The 20,464-nt window shown below is 32.9% G+C and overlaps 1 protein-coding gene across 1 annotated transcript in view; it reads left to right on the top strand.

Moving 5' to 3' along the window:
• The window catches only part of KCNQ5 (potassium voltage-gated channel subfamily Q member 5), a 628,906-nt gene that overhangs the window by 520,682 nt on the left and 87,760 nt on the right, over positions 1–20,464 (top strand). The window contains exons 4-6 of the mRNA XM_074310500.1: positions 1,185–1,360; positions 2,130–2,255; positions 18,772–18,882. Of these exons, the coding sequence (XP_074166601.1) occupies positions 1,185–1,360; positions 2,130–2,255; positions 18,772–18,882 (413 nt within the window). The remainder of the gene's footprint in view (positions 1–1,184; positions 1,361–2,129; positions 2,256–18,771; positions 18,883–20,464) is intronic.

Here is a 20,464-nt window from a genome sequence, read left to right as displayed (position 1 = left end):
TTAAATACATTTTCTATATTGATGTATAAATTACTATTAAAATATATTGCTTACATGCTGAATATGTATATTAATGATTAAGTCTATGAGAATAACCCTCTGCTAGTATCTTACCCTGGCACTGAAATTCCAGAAGGGACCTCAACTCATTGAAAGTTTCCAATGGCTGGTTTTCCAACAGTGTTATTTTAATAAGAATCATTTATATAAAGCTGTCATTTATATAAATCTTTAGGATTTGCAACTTACCTTATGAATATATCTTATCCAATTCTATCAACTCTCTAAATTAAACATTGTTATTATCCCCCATTTTACTGATAAGGAAACTGTTGCAGACAGAGTTTAAGTGTTTTGCCTAGAGTCACATAGGTAGTAAATGTCTCAGCCTGGATTTAAAATTAGGTCTCCCTTAAGTCCAATAGACTTGGAATAGAAATGCTATTCACATTCAGAGAGAGAACTATGGATATTGAATGTACATAGAAGCATAGTACTTTCACCTTTTTTATTTGTTTTATTTGTTTGCTTTTTCTTTCTCATAGTTTTCCCCCTTTTGTTCTGATTTTTCTTGTACAACATAATAAATATGGAAATATATTTAAAAGGATTACATAAGTTTAACCTATATCAGATTGCTTGCTGACTTGGAGAGGGGGGAGATAAAGGAGGGAAGGAGAAAAAATTGGAATACAAAATCTTACAAATATGAATGTTAGCAATTACCTTTATACGTATTTGAAAAAGTGAAATGCTATTGAGAAAAAAATAAAATAAAATCAGTACTTCCTGCCTCCAAGTCCAGTACTCTAAAAGCTCAAGATGATATATTCATATTCATATTCAACTTTAGTTGAATCATCTAATATTATGCAGAAACACCCAGACTTGTTAGCTAGCTTATTGAGGATTAGATGTTTTGTGGTTCTAGCCTGACTAGGGCAAATGAAAAAGTTCATGCTTGAGTCAGAGAAAAGAATAAAGCCTCTGCCTACAACAACTTTGATTTATTTCTGATAGCATAAATGCCATCTGAGTAATCTCAACAGTACAAGAGATAAAAGCTGAAGTTTCGATAATTCTGTGGTTAAACAAAGGCAAAAGGATTTGGTCAAAAATGTTTGCTTGAAATCAAAAAATTCTGGATTATTCCACTAATGGCCACTGTCCCATGTTTCTTTCAGATACCATTGTTCTCATCGCTTCAATAGCAGTTGTTTCTGCAAAAACTCAGGGTAATATTTTTGCAACATCCGCACTCAGAAGTCTTCGTTTCCTACAGATCCTCCGCATGGTGCGTATGGACCGAAGAGGAGGAACTTGGAAATTATTAGGTTCAGTTGTCTATGCTCACAGCAAGGTAAGTTTGGTTTTTGCATCACAGGTCAAGATTTGTTCAAACATTTCATCCAATATATGGCATAGTGGAAAATAAGATTGAATGTGAAACCATAGATTCAAATCCCCTGAAATCACCCTTCCAGAGCCTGTTTTCCCATATGTACAATGAAAAATTATATTATATAGATATTATATATACATCTACAACATAAGGACACTATAAAGAAAGCATTTTATAATCCTTAAAGCATTATGTAAATGTGAAATGTCAACTGTTTTTTACAATACGTAATTAAATTAACAAATAAACATATTAAATTTAATTCTAAATCCAGATGTTAGATGCTGATTAATGCTGGTCTGCTACATGTTGGTCAGTAATGTTTTTCTCAAAATTTAATCATAAATAATATACCGACCTCATGCACTGTAATGTGGAATGTAAGTAAGTGCCTTTGTTGATGTAATCTGTACAACTAAAAATTCTCCATCTATAATTAAATATAAGATTCAGTTTGGTATATTAAACAGAATGTTGAGCTTGGATATGGAAAACTTGGTTTCAAATTCTTCATTTGACATTTATTAACTGAAGTGGGCAAATAACAACTTATTTGTGCTCTAGCACTTACGTATTAAATCATAAGTTGATTATGGTCTACATTGATGAAGGGAGTTTCCATATCAGAAGTTTTTCATAATCATAGACCTCCTTCACATATAAATACACATATATATTTCTTTTTTATCTTTCCTATTTAAAATTTTTTCATTCCTTTTGTATTTAGGAATTAATCACAGCTTGGTACATAGGATTTTTGGTTCTTATTTTTTCATCTTTCCTTGTCTACCTGGTGGAAAAGGATGCAAATAAACAGTTTTCTACTTATGCAGATGCTCTCTGGTGGGGCACGGTAAGTATCAAAATAATCATTTTCATTAAATGAGTGCTATGCAATGTTGTTTGTGAATATTTCCATTAAAGGTTACTAACTTCAGGGAGACAAGTTTAGTATATATGTACCATGTTAAGGATAAACAAATGATACATAACAGTGGCATGAAAATAAAACAGACATGCAAAATAAAAAATAGAGATCTATCTATACCCATATATATACATATTTGTACATATTTGAGCATAAAAAGCGAACTTGATCATTTGAACCCTTAAAATTTCTCTGTAATATATGAATGCTGTAATATTTCAGAAAACTGGTATTTCCTTGACATGAATATACTCTCTACTTGGGCAGATCTCAATCTCTCAATTGCTTAATAGTCATCAAGCAATCAGTATTTATTAAGTACCTACTGCATGCCAGACATTATGTCTGACACTAGAGATACAAAGACAATAATAAACTAGTTGCTGTCCTCAAGGATATCATATTTTATTGGAGGAAACAACATTTAACATAGAAAAACAGAAAGATAGATGGATGCATGGATGAATAAATACAAAGCATATTTTTTAAAATACAACTAATTCATTTTAAGTATTATAACATTCAAAACAACTACGAAAGACCTAGGAATAAAGATGCTATCTGCCTCCAAAGAAAGAACTAATAAGTAGATGTATAGTATGGTATATATGCATGTATGTATATATATATACATATATATGTATATATATACATATATATTTGTATATTTACATATATTTTGTATATAATGGTAACCATCTCTAGGGTAGGGCAAAGGAAAGAAAAATATAAAAATGCATAGCAGAAAATAAAAGAAATTTTTGAAGGAAGAATAGAAAGCAGAATAGCTTTGAAAATAATGTATAATATTTATTATATAGTTTTTCAAAAAAAAGTAAATAGTCTGAAATGTAAATTCATGATTTTTATAATGATCCTCTTTTTATGTTGTGCTATATACATGGAAATGTTCTTTTTTGTCTTTATGTATTTAAGTCCAAGATGAATATTTTAAAAATACAAAGTAAATCTGGAGAGGGAGCATTAGAAACTGAGAATATAAGAAATGGCCTTAAAGAAAAGACTTCAAGTAGACTGTGTCATATGAGCAGCATTTTGAAGGAAACAAGAAATTCAGTGAAGTTGAAATGGGAATGAATTTCAGGCAAGGAGAACAGTCAGTGCAAAGATGCAGAAATGGGAGCTGGTGGGTCATGTGTGAACAACAGAAAGAAAGGCAGTGAACTACAGCAAGAACATTAGCATTATTACATAATAAGGGTGGGAGGTAGATAGAGTCCAAGTTTTGAAATACTTTAATAGGTAAACAGAGAAGTTTAGATTGTATTCTTCAAGGTATTCAGAAATCACTGGGGTTCTTTAAGAGAGTGACATGATCACACCCACAAATTTATGAAAATCAGTTTGATTACTCTGTGGATAAACCAAAAGGAAAATGTCACTGAGAGACAGAGACAGAGAAAGACAGAGGCAGACAGAGAAAGAGAATACAGAAGAAAAGAGTGATGGCCAGTGGCAAGGGCTTCAAGAACTATTATGGCCAAAAAATTGAAACTTAAGACAGAGAGAACAATTAGGAGCCCATTGCAGTATTTTTAAGAAAGAGGCAATGTGTTTGAATTCGAGTGGTGATTGGAGTAGTATAGAGAAAGAAATGGATGCACAATATACTGTGGAAGTAAACATTTTAGTAATTGTTTGGATATGTAAAACGAGGGATTCCTTTAAACATATTTCCATATTTGTCATGCTGTACAAAAAAAAATCAGGAGGGAAGGGAAGCCACAAGAAAATAAACAAATTTAAAAATGAAAATACTATACTTCTATCCACATTCAATCTCCATAGTTCTCTCTCTGGATGTAGATGCATTTTCCATCCAAAGTCTATTGGGGGCAGCTAGGTGGCGCAGTGGATAGAGCACCAGCCTTGAATTCAGGAGGACCAGAGTTCAAATCTGATCTCAGACACTTAACACTTCCTAGCTGTGTGACCCTGAGCAAGTCACTTAACCCCAGCCTCAGGGAAAAAAAAAAAAAAAAAAAAAGCACAAAGTCTATTGGAATTGCCTTGAATCACCACATTATTGAGAAGAGTCAAGTCCATCACATTTGATCATCAGATAATCTTCTTGTTCTCTGTGCTTTCCTGGTTCTTCTCAGCATCAGTTCATGTAGGTCTTTCCAGACTTTTCTGAAATCTGCTCATCATTTCTTACAGAAAAATAATATTACATTACATTCATATACCATAGTTTATCTGGCCCTTCCCCGACTGATGGGCATCTCCTCAACTTCAAGTTCTTTGCCATTACAAAAAAAGAGCTACTACAAACATTTTTGCATATATGGGTCCTTTTTCCTTTATTATCTGTTTGGGATACAAATCTAGTGTCAAGATTGCTGGATCAAAAGGTATGCACAGTTTTATAACTCCTTTGGCATGATTCTAAGTTATTTTCCAGAATGGTTGTATTATTTCACAACTCTGCTTACAATGCATTAGTGTTCCAGTTTTCCCACATCCCTTCAACATTTATCATTATCTTTTCCTTTTATTTTAGTCAATCTGAAAGATGTGAAATAGTTCCTCAGAGTTGTCCTAATTTGCATTTCTCTAATCAATAGTGGTTTAGAGCATTTTTATGTGATTTTAAATGGCTTTCATTTCTTCATCTGAAAATTCTTCATATTCTTTGACCATTTGACAATTGGGGAATGACTGTGTTCTATATAGAAATGAGGCCTTTATCAGATACAGTAGCTGTAAAAAAAAATTTTTTCTGTTTTCTGTTTCCCTTCTAATCTTGGTTACATTGACTTTGTACAAAAACTTTTTAATTTAATGTAATCAAAATTATTCATTTTGCATTTCACAATATTTTCTATTCTTCTCTGGCCATAAGTTCCTCCCTTCTCCACAGATCTGACAAGTAGACCATCCCTTACTTTACTAATTGCCTGCATTATCATCCTTTATATCTAAATCATGAACTTTAGAGTCATTTTTAATGAAGAAAATGTAGTCACTTTTCTAACAAAAATTGGATCCAAGAAAATATTTCTATTCTTATCATACTAGTATCATTTTATATACTTCTAGAAGTGCTATCTATAGCATAAGGTAAGAAAAATAACTTTTTAATTACCATCTACAAAAAAAGAGGTAATATAGCTATCTGATGATATATAGCATCCTACGATTGTCAACAAAAATAAAATTGAACATTTTTTTAAAAGAATGATAATACATTCCAGAGAAAGAAATAATGGCATCTGAACACAGACTAAAGCATATTTTTTTTACTTATGTTGTTTCTTCCTTGTTTTTATTTTATTTAACTTTCTTCCACTAAAAAAATAAATAAATAAAGCATCAGAAGACTCAGCGAAGAAATTTATTCCTAATGGAATGTGTTAGAATTGTTCAGACTAGATCTGTAAATCCTGTGGGGTTTTTTTTCTTTTCATTCTCTTATAGGCTCACAAACTTTATTTCTTTTCATTTTTTTGTAATGTAAATATACTTATATACTTATTTGTGTATTATCTTTTGATTAAGCATATAAAATAGGAAGTATTTTGTGAAAATGTAAAGTATCTTCAATTCTCCAATACTTTTACAAACTTCTTTGATTTCACAAAAAATCCATTATAGCACAGCAAACATTTATCCCACAAAGGTGAATTCTCTAGAAAAATCATTAATAACTTTTATTGTACCTTATAGACTAAAAAAGAAAAGAAAAAAGAAAATTAAAATAAATTGACATTTCAATACTGGCAAAAGTTTTTCTACTATCTGAATCAAAAGACAAAGAGCTCTATTATTCATATACTCAAGTACATCCGCAATCTCATTGATTGGAAATTCTACTCAAGTTTCAGTGTGTCAAAATCAGTTATCCCTCACTCAAGCCCTTGGTTACAAAACCACGATATTTGAATTCTTCATGGATGGATTCATAATTAATACTACCATTTCCTGTGCAGATTGCAATTTTTCAATACCTTTCCATCTCATGAGATTATTGCCCACATCTTTCTGTCAACCTTCCATAAAGGATCCCCCTGCCCCCCAGTTCCATGGAGAGTATTGTCTAATCCTTTTTCTATTCCATGAAAGGTACAGCATCAGATTGTCTTTTGTATCTCATCCTCATTTCATTTGTGACTCACCCAATTTTCATACACATCATGTTTCTAACTTTTTCTATTACTCTTTTTGCATTTCAGCATTGTTAATATGTTGCCACCCTACTTGAATTCACTGTGAACATTTCTGTGCTCATTATGTCAACAAAGTCTTTGACATTGTCAGATGGTCCTGCATCAGAAAATGATGGTCTTACATCAATAGAAATGTCATTAAAGAAGTATCATTGCCATCTGCTTTGCTGCTGCACTCTGTAGACCATGAAGCCTTTCTATCTAACTTGCAGATGAAACCTATATGTTTTGTCTCTCCCATTGGAATGTGTGTTCCTTAAAATTAGGGACTGTCTTACTCTTCTATTTTTAATCCCAGATGGTCCTTGAGAGCATGACCTTGATACAGATTTTAGTTGGGTAATTTTGAAATGTTCTGGGCCTTGATATAATTAGTTTATAGCATCTGTGAACTGGAAAACTTGAAAAAATCCCCCATTTATAAGAAATCTTTCTTACTATCAATAGGAAATTCTTCTTCTATTTAGATTTCATGCAAGAGACGTATTTCATGCAATTGCAAATGACTTAAATGAGCATATGTTTCCCTGTTTTGTGCCTTGCTTGATGTTGACTCAGAGTAGATTACAAAACAAAGTTTTTCCATGGTCACATCTGTTACAGAATCTTATATGAATTACCATATGCATAGTAGATAGATTCTTTAAAGAGAAATTTTAAGATATATCTTGTTGTGTTGAAATAGATTTTTCTAATCAATAAATAGTAGAGCAAAATTTTTGTTTTCTACATTTTAGTCAGTTATATGATTAGAAAGATATGATCTGATATAGAAATTATGTACAAAAGTAATGTACCCTCTTCTTATCCTTTCATCATAAAAGCTTTTGACGCATACACAGACCATTCTCTTAAATGTGTTATATAGATAAAGAAGCAGTCATATAGTTTAGAACTGCTGGCATGTTTTTTGATCACTTTCTTGGGATTTTCTCTTGTTTTACTAAAATCCAATCTGTTATCTTCTCCATTATTTTCAAATTTTTTACTCATTAAGATATCTTGAAAATCAGTGCCAAATTACCTTTAAAATTGTTTTATCCCCAATGCAGATTTCTCTTACTTTAATATAGTCAGGTCCAGCAACACTTATAAAAAATAATCTTAAATACCATTGTACTTATAATTGGATACTGAGTTGGTAGGGTCCATTTATCAGTATTGATGAGAATAAAGTATTATAAAAATACCAACAGGTCTGTTTTTTTAATGTCTGCTTTGGTTTGTTTGTTTTCTTCTCATCTTCTAATAATATCTACAAGTATTCTCAGGATAATGTGCTAAACTTGGTCTCAGTAACTTTCCCTTTGTATTTATTTTCTATATTTTGTATTTAAACATCATGTGTTTATTTTGTATATTTCTCCTTTTTTAACCAAAAAAATATAAGCACTGATAGACACTAGGTAATAATGAGATGAACAAGACAGTGCCTGTTCTCAAGGAGATTATATTTTTTTAGAGAAGAGATAACATAACACAATATAACATCCCAGTATGATACATATTTTTATTAACTGCCTAGTATGTGCCAGGCACTGTGCTAAGTAATGAGGATTATTTTGTTTATTTCTAATATGAACTTATAAATGTATAGATTGCTTCACCTGATTCAAAATAAGTCCTTGAAGACAGAAATTGCTTTATTTTTGTCCTCATAAGCCCAGAACCAAGCACAGAGCCTTCTACATGGTAAGTGCTTAATAAATGTTAGTTGTTTTACTTGTTTATTAAGGGTAGATCTTTTTTCCCTTCAATTGACTTCTAATGTTTTGTAAAGAAATACTATTTTTATTCTTCCATCATATTTCCTCATAATGTTGTGCAAATGAAGTTATAATTGAAGTTAGTAGTGCTTTGGATACCATGTGTCTTGACTAAGAAGAGAAAACACTTTATGAATGAGGTGATTTCTGATCCCTTGATTTCCTCATCATAATGATTTTATTTGCCTGGCTAAAGAGAGCTTGTAAATTATCCTTCTATTTATCTATAATTGATTTTGTTATGTCAAGAATGTCAATATGGATATGGTTTCTTTCCTCTGATAGGATGTTTTTAACAATCAGGGGATAAAAATTGCATGTTAGCAATTCCAGAATAACAATACCAAACTAATATTTGTAAATAATTTAAGAACTCTATTATCCTTAGCTTCTGTCTAATCTGCATCCCTTTTTTTCCTACTCTTCTGATACCATCAGCATTGAAGAATAGGACTGAGAGACCCTTTGTATTTTTATCTAGTTCATATCAGCAAAAAAAAAATCACTTAATAATAATCAATCTTCTGGTGAAGATCCTTTCTGCAATGATCTAAGGTAGCCCTCAGATAGCAGACATAGGTTTTAATTAGGCCTATATATAAAACTTATCCAAGTTGGTTAGACTTGTCAGAGCTTAAGCTCCAAGGATGGTATTTTTTTTTCAATCAATAGCACTTACTAACCTCCTAATATGTGTCTGGCATTATACCAAGTGCTTCAGATGCAAAGAAGCAAAAACAAGGCAAGGCCCTTCAAGAAGCAGACGGTCCAATGGGGAAAGCAATTTTATATAAATAGCTACATAGGAGCAACATACAGAATAGGTAGAAAGTAACTTCACAGAGAAAGGCTAGAACAACTAGAGCTGATCAGGAAAAACTTTAAATAGGAGGTGATTTTCAAGATGAACCTTCCACACAATGATAATATATCCAGGGCATGACACAATAACTGGCACCGAGTGGGTACTTAATAAATGTTTATTGACTGACTCAAGTTCTGAATCTAGAATTTCATTAGTTCAGAGAGCAAAAAATCAGAATTCTTTAACTCAAGAGTTCCTAACCTGATCTGTGAACTTGGATGGATGGAAAGATAGATAAATGGATGTATGGAAAGATAGAAAAATATATATAGATGGATGGAAAAATAGGTAGATAAGTAAATAGGTAAATATGGATGAAGAAAGAGGTAGAGAGAGAGATGGATATATATAGGTCAATATTTAAATAAAGAGATAAATGAATGGTTAGATTCAAGGAAAGAAAGAAAAAGATAGATGGATACATAAGTAGAATGTAAATAGATAAATGAATTGATGATAGATAACTATATTTCAATAGAATTAGTTTTCTTTGGAAGCCTATATATTCATTTTATGCATTTAAATGTAAAATGTTTTAAATAATATAAGATTTTTTATATGTTATTCTGAGATGGAGTCCATAAGCTTCACCAGACTGCCTGAAGGATCTATGACACAGAAAAAAAGTTAAGAATCTTGATTTAACTTGAAACTTTTTTTCTTTTAACCAAGAGAATAAATAGACATTAGAATATGCCATAACCACAAGTCCTCTGTTAATATAATCATTTAATTTTCTTCTATTATTTTCTCCTAACTCCCAACACTCTCAACACACTCAAGCACTAATGGACATTTTGCATTGTGCATACACACACACACACACACAGGAGAGAGAGAAAGAGAGAGAGAGAGAGAGAGAGAGAGAGAGAGAGAGAGAGAGAGAGAGAGAGAGAGAGAGAGAGAGAGAGAAACACATGCGCACAAACTCACATACAACTAAATAAAAAACCTTTTTGAAAAAGGGCAGTTAAACTGACAAAAATGGTTGCTTAAAATACCTTTTTGTGTACGAGGCAAATGAAAATAGATGACTCATGGGAAGATAAACTGTGTAAACTGAGAAAACAGAAGGTTTTTCTTGCCAGCAAAAGGAAGACAATTGATTAACCAAACCTTGAAAGCTACAAATTTTTATTCATTTGTGATATTTTTTCCTTTACTCTTTTTTTTAGAGAATTCTAATGTATTTAAATTACTAAGGCACACAAATGAATTCTTTCCATTAAAATTCAATTTCTAGTGGGCTCAACCTGGCAGAATCTTTATCCTCCTTTCCTATTAGCATTCCTTTTTTTTCTTCCCTATTAATAAGAATCACTGTATTGTGTGTTAAACAGTATGTGGGAAACTCTTAATATGCCTCTCACTTAGTCACCAGCTTGTTTCTTTTACCAGAATAACCCACATAGTGTTTTCTTAAAAGGTCATATCTGTGACATCCCAAGGGAAATCAACATGCTTTCATTGACTTGTTTATTTGTAGTGATACTATTTTGATTGATGATGTACCTATACTTTTTTGAATGTATATTTTTAAATCTTTTTTCATATATATTTTAATGGCTTTCTCTCTGTGAATGTGTCTGTTTGTATGTGTGTCTTTCTATATGTGTCTCTGTTTGTGTGTATGACTCGTTCTGTGTGAGTCTCAGTCTTCTTCTCTGTGTGTGGCTCTCTATCTCTAACTGTCTCTCCCTTCCTCCCTCCTTCCTTTAATCTCTCTCTCTCTCTCTCTCACTCTCTCTCATACACACATGCAAGCATGCACATGCACTCACACACTATTTTTGAATAAGAGCAAAAATCTCTCAAAATTCTGAGCTTCTAGAATTACAAAAACTGTTTTCCACACTGTATATTTGTTGATATCGATTCATTAAATGAATCAATCTGAAAAAAGTTGTTACTGTACAGAAGCAGAGATTTTTATTTTATAAAAGGTAAGAGTTAAATGAAAGGCCTTTCTCTTCTTGATATTTTACAAAGAACATCTCTCAATGACTCCATTTCTAAAGTGCAAAGATGAAAGAGATTTCACTTGTAAAAGTACTAAGACCCTGAGACAAATGAATGACTGTATTCGCTCACTATCAAACATTCTAAATGGAAAATGTAAACCTTCCATTTTAAAGGTCAAGGAAATTTGATCTCAAAGCCAGGGTTCAGATCAAAATAGGAGAAAATATCATATTTAACTAACAGATTACAAAAGGTAAAAATGTCCGACCAACCAGCTTGAAAGTGGTAGGCATCTAATTGTACACCTAAAGACAGAATATGTCAATTTGGTGGAGAAGAAATAGAATAAGACTAGAAGTTAAATGTCTTGAGTTCTAGTCTCATCTCATGAGTTATAGACCAATTCTAATTCATCTCACTGAAGAGATTTTCTATACTAGTAATTTCCTAGGACTCAAAGGACTGTTTTTTCTACTCCAACTCTCTGCCTCCTCCTTGGGGAAAAAAAAGGCTTAAGAAAAATTAAAGAACAGAAGTAAAAGATATCTCTATCATGTCTTCTTATGCATATTCATACACGTCTGCTTAAGAAAAACTATTTTTACATAAAATCAGAGTGCCTTTAAATTGTTCTACCATATAAAAATATTTTGGTGAAATCTCATATGTAACATAAAAGCTTCTCAAGCTATAAAGAATAAGACCTCTTAAAAGAGGACCCATCATTATATTAATTCATATATACTGTTTCAATTCATTTCCTAAAAAATAATCTCTACATTGAATACACTGAATAAAAGAAATTATTAGCTTATAACAAAAGGATTAGTCCTTTCCCCAACACTAATGTGACCAAGAACTTCTACCACAAATACTCCTAGGATGGTTAAATGTATCATCATAATTTATCAAAACCCTTTTTTCATAAATGAAAACATACCTCATCACTATGGATCTATTCTTTATTTTCTTTCTTTTTTTTTTTTTTTTTTTTTTTTTTTTTTTTGCTAAGGCAGTTGGGTTTAAGTGACTTGCCCAGGGTCACACAGCTAGGAAGTGTTAAGTGTCTGAGGTCAAATTTGAACTCAGGTCCTCCTGACTTCAGGGCTGGTACTCTATCCACTGCGCCATCTAACTGCCCCTGTTCTTTGTTTTCTTTGGCAATCTTACACTCATGCTCACTCTCACCTATATATGTATGCATTCTTCAGTATCAAAATAGAAAGTTGACCTCCATTAGATTTGCTTAAAAAATCTGAATGTCCTGTCAACATTTTGAACTCATGTGTTCTAAATGGAAGACATCTTTTCCCTTAAACTCCTTCTCCAAACATCTCTATTACTGTTGAAAGCATCATTATTCTTCCAGTCATCCACATTTATGACTTTAGAATCATCTTTGACTGTTTTTTTCTGTCTCATCCTGTCTCACATACAGTTGAGTAAAAATTTTGTCCATTTGGCCCCAATAATATCTTGTCATATTTGGCCCTTTTCTCTACCTGCCACAATATCCTGATTCAGGCTCATGTCACTTCTTGCCTACACTATTACAAAAATCTTCTAATTGGTATTCATCCTTCAAGGTTAGCATTTTTTCTCATCCAATCTCCATACAATTGCCAGAATAATTTTCATAAAACATAGGCTAGATTACATCACTCACCTGCTTAAAATTCTTTCCTGGATCCCTATTACCTTTAGAATAAAACACATACTCCTTGTCCTGGCAATTAAAATCCTCTACAATCTGACTGCAACCTACCTTTCAAGTCTTATATAACTTCCCTACCTGCAATGTATAATCCAACCAGAGTGGCCTAGTTGACCTCATCTCAATATTTCTTCTCCCATCTCAATGCCTTTGTCTCAACTATTCCCATGCTTAAAAAAACAGTCCTTCCTCACCCTCCCCTCTTAACATACTCAGCTTCCTTCAAAGCTCAGTACAACCTTCACCTCAGTACAACCTTCACCTCCTAAACAAAGATTTCCCTGTGCTTCTTTGCTTCTCAATTATCTTAATATTTATGTGTTTTTATATGTTTTGAATTCTCCTTGATATTCTGCTGACAATGTTTTGTTTTTTCTTTTTATTTTCCTTTATTGTCTTATTCTATTTTGTTTTTTCTAATTTTATATTTAGTTTAATTTTTAATTAAAATTAGAAAACTAATAAAAATAAAGTATTAAATGATAAATATTAATTAAATAATAAAAAACTTATATGTATGCAAATTATAGAACTTAGTAAAATATAAGTTCTTAGAGGACAGAAATCCATTTTTATTTTATCCAGTACTTGGCATGTGCCTTAGTGTTTTAAAAAATGCTTAATATATTTAGGGAATTGAATTAAATAGAATAAAATCCAATGCTTAAACTCTAGCACTTTCTCTTATTTTTCCCACACCTTGAATTTTTTAAATTTTATTTTTAATCTATGGAATAAAATAAGCATTTCTATAACAGTGTAACCAAAAAAAAAGATGATTGCACATGAAACTGCACATCTGCTATATATAACTTGCTATTCTTTTAAAATATATAATACAGTTATTATGTCAATTATTTTTTCCATTTTTTTCTCCTTCCTTTCCCTCACCTGTGTTATCACAAGGCAGTAAGGGAGAAAATAACAGTCATAAGTCTACCAAAGGAGACACCAAATTTTCTATTTCAGTGTTTAATCCTCTGATGTTCAATGGCTTCATAGAGAGCTAGACCTGGAGTCACAAGGATTTGACTTCAAATCTAGCCTCAGACACTTATATCCAGTCTCAGGCACTTATTTACAAGCTCTGTGACCCTAAACAAGTCACTTAACTTCTGTCTGCCTTGGTTTTCCCAATTGCAAAATTGGGACAATAATACCACCTACCTCCCAGCATTACTGTGAGCATCAAATGAAATCATATTTGCAAAACATTTACAGTGTTTGGCACTGTATCAAGTAGATGCTTAATAAGTGCTTGTTTCTTTTCTCCTCTGTTAGAAACTTATTTGATTCATAGGGGTTTATTTTGCTTTAGTTAAGTAGTACTAGTGAAGATTTTGCACAGTAAGTCAAAGTTTCCTGAATAAAAGATAAAATCATTGCCTCATTCATCATATTGGTCATCCCAGAGCACTATGCTGATTTGGTAGAGTTGTCAGGCATCAGCTACCTATATCTTTTGCTCAATGTCTCTGGGGCTCAGTTACTGGCAAAAGAGAGGGAACTCATTGGTATTCCTAAGCATAATGGAGCCAGAAGTGTTCTCAGGAGCTTTACAGAGAAGGAGTAGGTTTTATGTCATCTTGTTTCCTACAGCTCAAAAGCCAATGCACAACCTTATTTAATACCATTTATGATGGCAAAACAAATATGACAAGATGCAATCAATACTGACTTGACTTGCCATTACAATTGGTGGTTATCTCAGAAGGTCAGTGTTCTTTTCTAGAGGGTTAAACTAATGAAGAATTTTCTAGAGAGCACATCTATCAACTATGTCAATAAAGATAATAGGTGTCCCAAATACTGTCAAAGATGATGTTGTTGAAATGCTTCAAAAGATAATGTGTCATGAAGATCATGTCTATAGCGTCTTCTTTTTCTCTGAAAGTGGGTTGCTTATTAATAGAGTACAAAGCAGGAATCATATTTGGTGTGCAATTCTGGATATATATCCCAGTGGACATGTTACTATCCCATTGCTTCATGGATGAAGAAAAGCAGGAGAGAAGAAGAAAAGTGTTGAGAACATCACAAGAATTTCTCTATAACTTTGTACAAACACTCACTTAAAAAAAATTTATTGAGTTTGGCAAGCCAAGAGTCAGAAAGATTGTAGAAAGATAGAAATAAACTTTTGGTCAGTTCAGTATTAGAGAAGAGACAGTTTCCTCTTTTAATTCAAACAATATGCAAAGTATCAGGTGATAAATATTGGGCATTTTTTAATTATTAAGAAAAGTTTTGGAGGGTTTGGATGGCAAATCACAGAGAGCAAAAGATAGATTGACCTCTAAGTAGAGTGAGTCAGTGCAGATATAGGTAGAGCTACGCCTCCACCATACAAATTGTTACCAATACCAAGCATTAGATACAGAGAAAAACTCACAACTTTACATATAGTCAATATCAGTGAGAGAAAATTTTAATTAATTAATCAAGCAAGCAAGCATTTATTAAATACCTACTATATGCTAAGTACTATTAGTCTTCAGGAAGTTTTCATTCTGTCAGTGAAAACAATACATGCACATATGAATATATATATGAAACATGTGTGAAATAAGTACAATTATCCTTTCCACATTGCAATTTTCCTGATCATGGGAGGGCATAAGAAATTAAATGGAAATTTGAGGGAAGTTTTGTGGAAGCCTTACATGACATGCAAAAGCCAGAAGAAAACAGAAAAGGTTTAGAAACTCAGAAATCCACAAAATATATGTATAGTATTATGTAATATCTTTTAATACCATAATAACTCAGGCTTCTCTGGTACAAAAGGAAAATCAAAAAAATATATATGCAGATTTTCCAGATCAAAGGGTGCCATACCCCTACCACCTCCACAATATGGAAGGGATAACTATACAAAGTAACTTTGGAAGGCAGACAATAGTAACTAGGGATATCAAGAAACACTTTGCAAAGAAGCCAGTGCTTGTGAGCTGAACTTCAAAGGAAACAGGATATTAAAAGTCAGAGATGAAGAGAAATTGCCTTCTTGGCATGGAAGATGAGTAAGAAGAACATAGACATCAAACTTAGGTTAAATGCAATTATCAAACTTGGCTCTAGAGAATAGACAGTATCCCTCCTCTTGGTTGAGAGGTGAGAGACTATGGGAGTAGAATATTGCATATGCTACCAGTTATGCTCATTTTAATCTGTTGGATTTTCTTAACTAATTTTGTTACATTTCTTAATGCTTAATTTAATTTTCAATATTTCAGAGAATTCATTAAGGATGAAACATATTTAGAAATCACTATAATATATACAAAGTCAGCAAAAAATATCTTACTTTGAAGCTCCATTGCCTCCCCTGCATGATGATGCTGATTCTTGCTGGGTAGTTAATTCTTGGTTGTAATCCTAAATCCTTTGCCTTCCAGAATATGGTATTCCAGGACCTCCAATACTTTATTGTAGAAGCTGCCAGATCTTGAGTAATCCTGATTATTGCTCCTTCATACAAATTGTTTTTGTCTGGCAACTTGCAGTATTTTTTTCCTTGAGATTGTAGTTTTGGAGTTTTGCAATAATGTTTCTTGGGATTTTCCTTGTAAGATCTTTTTCTGAAGGTGATTGATAGATTATTTCATTCAATATTTCCCCCTCTGTTTCTAAAATATTGAGGCAATTTTCCTTAACGATCTCTTGTAGAATGCTATCCAAGCTCTTTTTTGGTCATGGACTTCATGGTAGGCCAATAATTTTTAATTTTTAAATTGTCTCTTCTGGATCTATTTTCCAAGTTTGCTGTTTTGTTTTTCCCCAATGAGCTATTTCACATTTTCTTCTATTTTTTCATTCTTTTTTGTTTGACTGATTCTTGCTATCTCACAAAATCATTAGCTTCCATTTGCTCTGTTCTAGTTTTTAATGTATGATTTTCTTCAGTTAGCATTTGTTATCTCTTTTCCCATTTGGTTAATTCTATTGTTTAAGGAGTTGTCTTCTTTAGACAGTTTTTTCTTTTCTTTTCCAAGCTGTTGATTCTCTCATACACACCTCTCATTTCCTTTCTCCTTTTTTCTTCTACCTCTCTTATTTGCCTTTTAAAGTCTTTTATGAGCACTTCCAAGAAGCCTCTTTGGGCTTGAGACCAATTTGTATCAGTTTTTGAAATTTCTTCTGTGGACATTCTGTCCGCATCTGAGTTTGTGTTTTGGTCTGCCCTGTCACAATAGTAGCTTTCTATGGTCAAGGTTTTCTATTTCTTGCTCATTTTCTTTTCTTTTCTTTTGGTATTTGCTCTTTTTTTACTTTTGTGGTTGAGTTCTGCTCCCAGGATAAAGGGGGTGCTGTCTCAAGCTTCCTATGCAGCTCTGAGACTTGGCTTTGAACACATGGGCCCCTTGTGTTTGCAGGGGGTATCTTTGCCTGCTCTTTTCAGGAAACAGACTGGTTTCCCAGAATTTGCTTTCTGAGCTGGGACTGCCCCACTGATTTGCTCCTCTATTGAGCCAGAACTGAGGGTCTTAGTTGAGATTTGCTGGGATTAAGACCTCCACATCAGCTTTCCTAGAGTCTATCTGACAGGTCTAAACACCTTTTCACCCAGTGAGACTGACCTTTCTTGAAGTTTTTCCAATCTAACTTAAGCTGGAGAGTGGTTTTCATTCCATCAGCCTCTGTTCAGAGACTTGGTTTCATATGGTTTTCAAGGGAAATTGGAAAAGCTCAAGCAGCTTCCTGACTTCACTCTGCCATCTTGGCTCCACTGGAGGTAGAAAAAAAAAAAAAAATAAATGTAAAAAAACTGCCATTAACAACTGGAGATTAGGTCAAATTGCACTTTGCAGCATATAAGCAATGTGGTCTCCTAAGCAGAGAGAAGAAACTCACCCTTCATTATAGTTTCCTCAAGATCCTCCACAGAATCCAACCTAGTAGCTTACCTGTATTGCTTCAAAAGTAGGAGAGGGCAGTGAATGCTGAGTAAATGGAATCTAATCTAAGAGAACCCCGAAGCTGCTTTAGCTAAGGGTTATGAATCTACTTCCTGGATATTGCCTCTTTGTGGTCATGGTAGATATTAAGGTAGATAATCTCTAAAGCATAGGAAGAAGGTGAAGAAGAGAACATTAACATACCAAAGGACATCCTGGGTTGTCACTCTCAGTTAACAAAATCCCACTTTCCTAATCAATGGAGAGAATTGAATTGATATAGAAGAGACCACATGATATTTTCTATCAGACCCCTTTCTATCTTTCTAATCTTACACTTTTATTCCCTACTACAAATCAATAAATAAACATTTATTAAGCACCTACTAAATGCCAGGCATTATGTTAAATTAAAGGAAATTCAAAAAGAGGCAAAATCCAGTCCCTTCCCTTGGGGAATTTACAATCTAATAGAGGGGGCAACATGCAAACAAATTTACACAAAGCAATATATATACAGGATAAATATATTTAAGAAAGGGAAAGCAATTTGATCATAGCCTAGGTACTGTTGTGCACATACAATGCTCTAGTTCCTATCTCTGAATCTTAATATTGATTGGCTAATTCCAAAGGCTAGAATGTTCTTTCTCCTGACCTCAGCTTCTTTGAACCCTGATATTCCTCAAAATTCAACTTAAGCAACACATGAAGTCTTTCCCCAACTGCTTATACACTCCTTCCTCAAAACTACCTCATATTTATTTCATAGATATTCAGCAGATGTATAAATATGTATGTTATCTCCCAGATAGAATATAATCTCTTTGAAAATGAAGAAAGCTTCACTTTCTCTTTGTAATCCAAGTGCTCAATCCAGTGCTTGGTTACATTCTGCTGTATGTCACAGAAAATAAGGCCTTGTATCAAGAGGGTCAACCAGACACATCAGAACATGATTTAATAGAAAAGTATCTTTGCCTCTCAAACACGGTTTCCAAATTCCTTCATAAGTACTTAACTTGTTCTGCTTGTTTTGTTTTTAGATCACATTGACAACAATTGGCTACGGAGATAAAACTCCCCTAACTTGGCTTGGAAGATTGCTTTCTGCAGGTTTTGCCCTCCTTGGCATTTCTTTCTTTGCGCTACCTGCTGTGAGTATCTTTGCAAAAATCAAACTGATAAAATAGCCTTTAAGGAAATATTATATTGATCTTTCCATAATTTAACCTGGGTATCCAAATTATTTGCAATAAAGGAATACTTTTGTGACATATTTTTTATGATGGAATACTATTGTGCAATAAGAAATGATGAACTTAATGATTTTAGGAAAATATGGAGGAAATTGCATAAAATAATAAAGGGCAAAATGAGCATAACCCAGAGAACATGTATACAGGAACAGCAATATTGTTTTAAGATTGACTTTGAATGAAAAAATTGACTATAATAAGTACCCAAATTTACTATAAAGAGCCTGTGAAAAAAAGATGCTATCTGTATACAGAGAAAAAACTGATAAATTGGAATATGTATAGAATAATTTTACATATATATGGTATAATCATATAGTGTGTGTGTGTGTGTGTGTGTGTGTGTGTCATCTCTGGGGGAGGCAGAGAGAAGAAAAAAAGAAATTTACATAATTTTGTATTTTTTAATGGAATAGCAAGTTGTTCATTGTAGACTTGCAGTTTCATTTGCAATTTTTTTTGTACTATGTTATAGAAATGCTTGTTTTACTCCATAAATTAAAAATAAAATTTAAAAAGATAGGAAGATACATAGATACATAGATAGATAGATATATAGATAGATAGATAGATAGATAGATAGATAGATAGATAGATAGATAGATGGATAGATAGATTTATTTCAACTTTCACCAACTTTTTAATTGCCTACTGGGTAGGAAGCACTGCACAGAATAACTGGGGGACATACAAAGATTAAATGGTATTAAAAGTCTAGTTAGGGTTACTTTGTTACTTAACCAGCGTTTTTCATACTATCTAGTTCTTTGTCTAGGAGGAAATAATTACTCAGACATACTCTAATATCACTTATTCATATCATTCACAAAATTTAACTCTCTACAGACATTAAAACTTATATGCTCCATGTTAAACATACCAGATTAAAATTAGTCTATGAATTCAACTTCCCTGCTGCAGATGAATTTGCATACACTGGATATTTATGTCCCCAGATTCATAGGCATTAAAAGAATATAACCTTTAATTATTAAAGTGTCAGATATTTTCTTCCTTATGTCACAGCCATCAATTTTCTTAATGCATAGACTCTGTGTTTTGTCAGCAGGTAGACAAGCACATACATTTTCTGTTTCTTTCATACATTTCTGTTTAGCTCTATTATAAAAGCTATAAGAGTAATCATCAATCTGTTCTCTGGTTAACTAAGGACATTTATTTAGTAAAACTATATATTTTTTGCCCTGACTCCAATCTATTTCTTCCTTTCCCCTTCTCTCTCCCCTGGCACCTCTTCCCTCCTCCAATCAGCATAGAGAGCGGTAAGCTGGCAGTGCTGAGTGAGCATCATCAGTGAGGGCTCATATGAAGAAAAAGTGTCCCTTCTGTCCACATTCAGATGTGATGTACCCTTCCCAGTTTGCTGAGAGGCATCACTTCACAGCACAGCACAGAAATTGCCATGAGGAGTGGCTAGGGAACAAAAAGGTTTTGAGGAGGCAAAACTTACATCAGTTTA

This window comes from Sminthopsis crassicaudata, chromosome 4 (assembly GCF_048593235.1).
Source record: "Sminthopsis crassicaudata isolate SCR6 chromosome 4, ASM4859323v1, whole genome shotgun sequence".
Classification (NCBI taxonomy): Eukaryota; Metazoa; Chordata; class Mammalia; order Dasyuromorphia; family Dasyuridae; genus Sminthopsis; species Sminthopsis crassicaudata.
The sequence above is the reverse complement of the archived record's forward strand: the minus strand, read 5'-3'. Positions and strand labels throughout refer to the sequence as shown.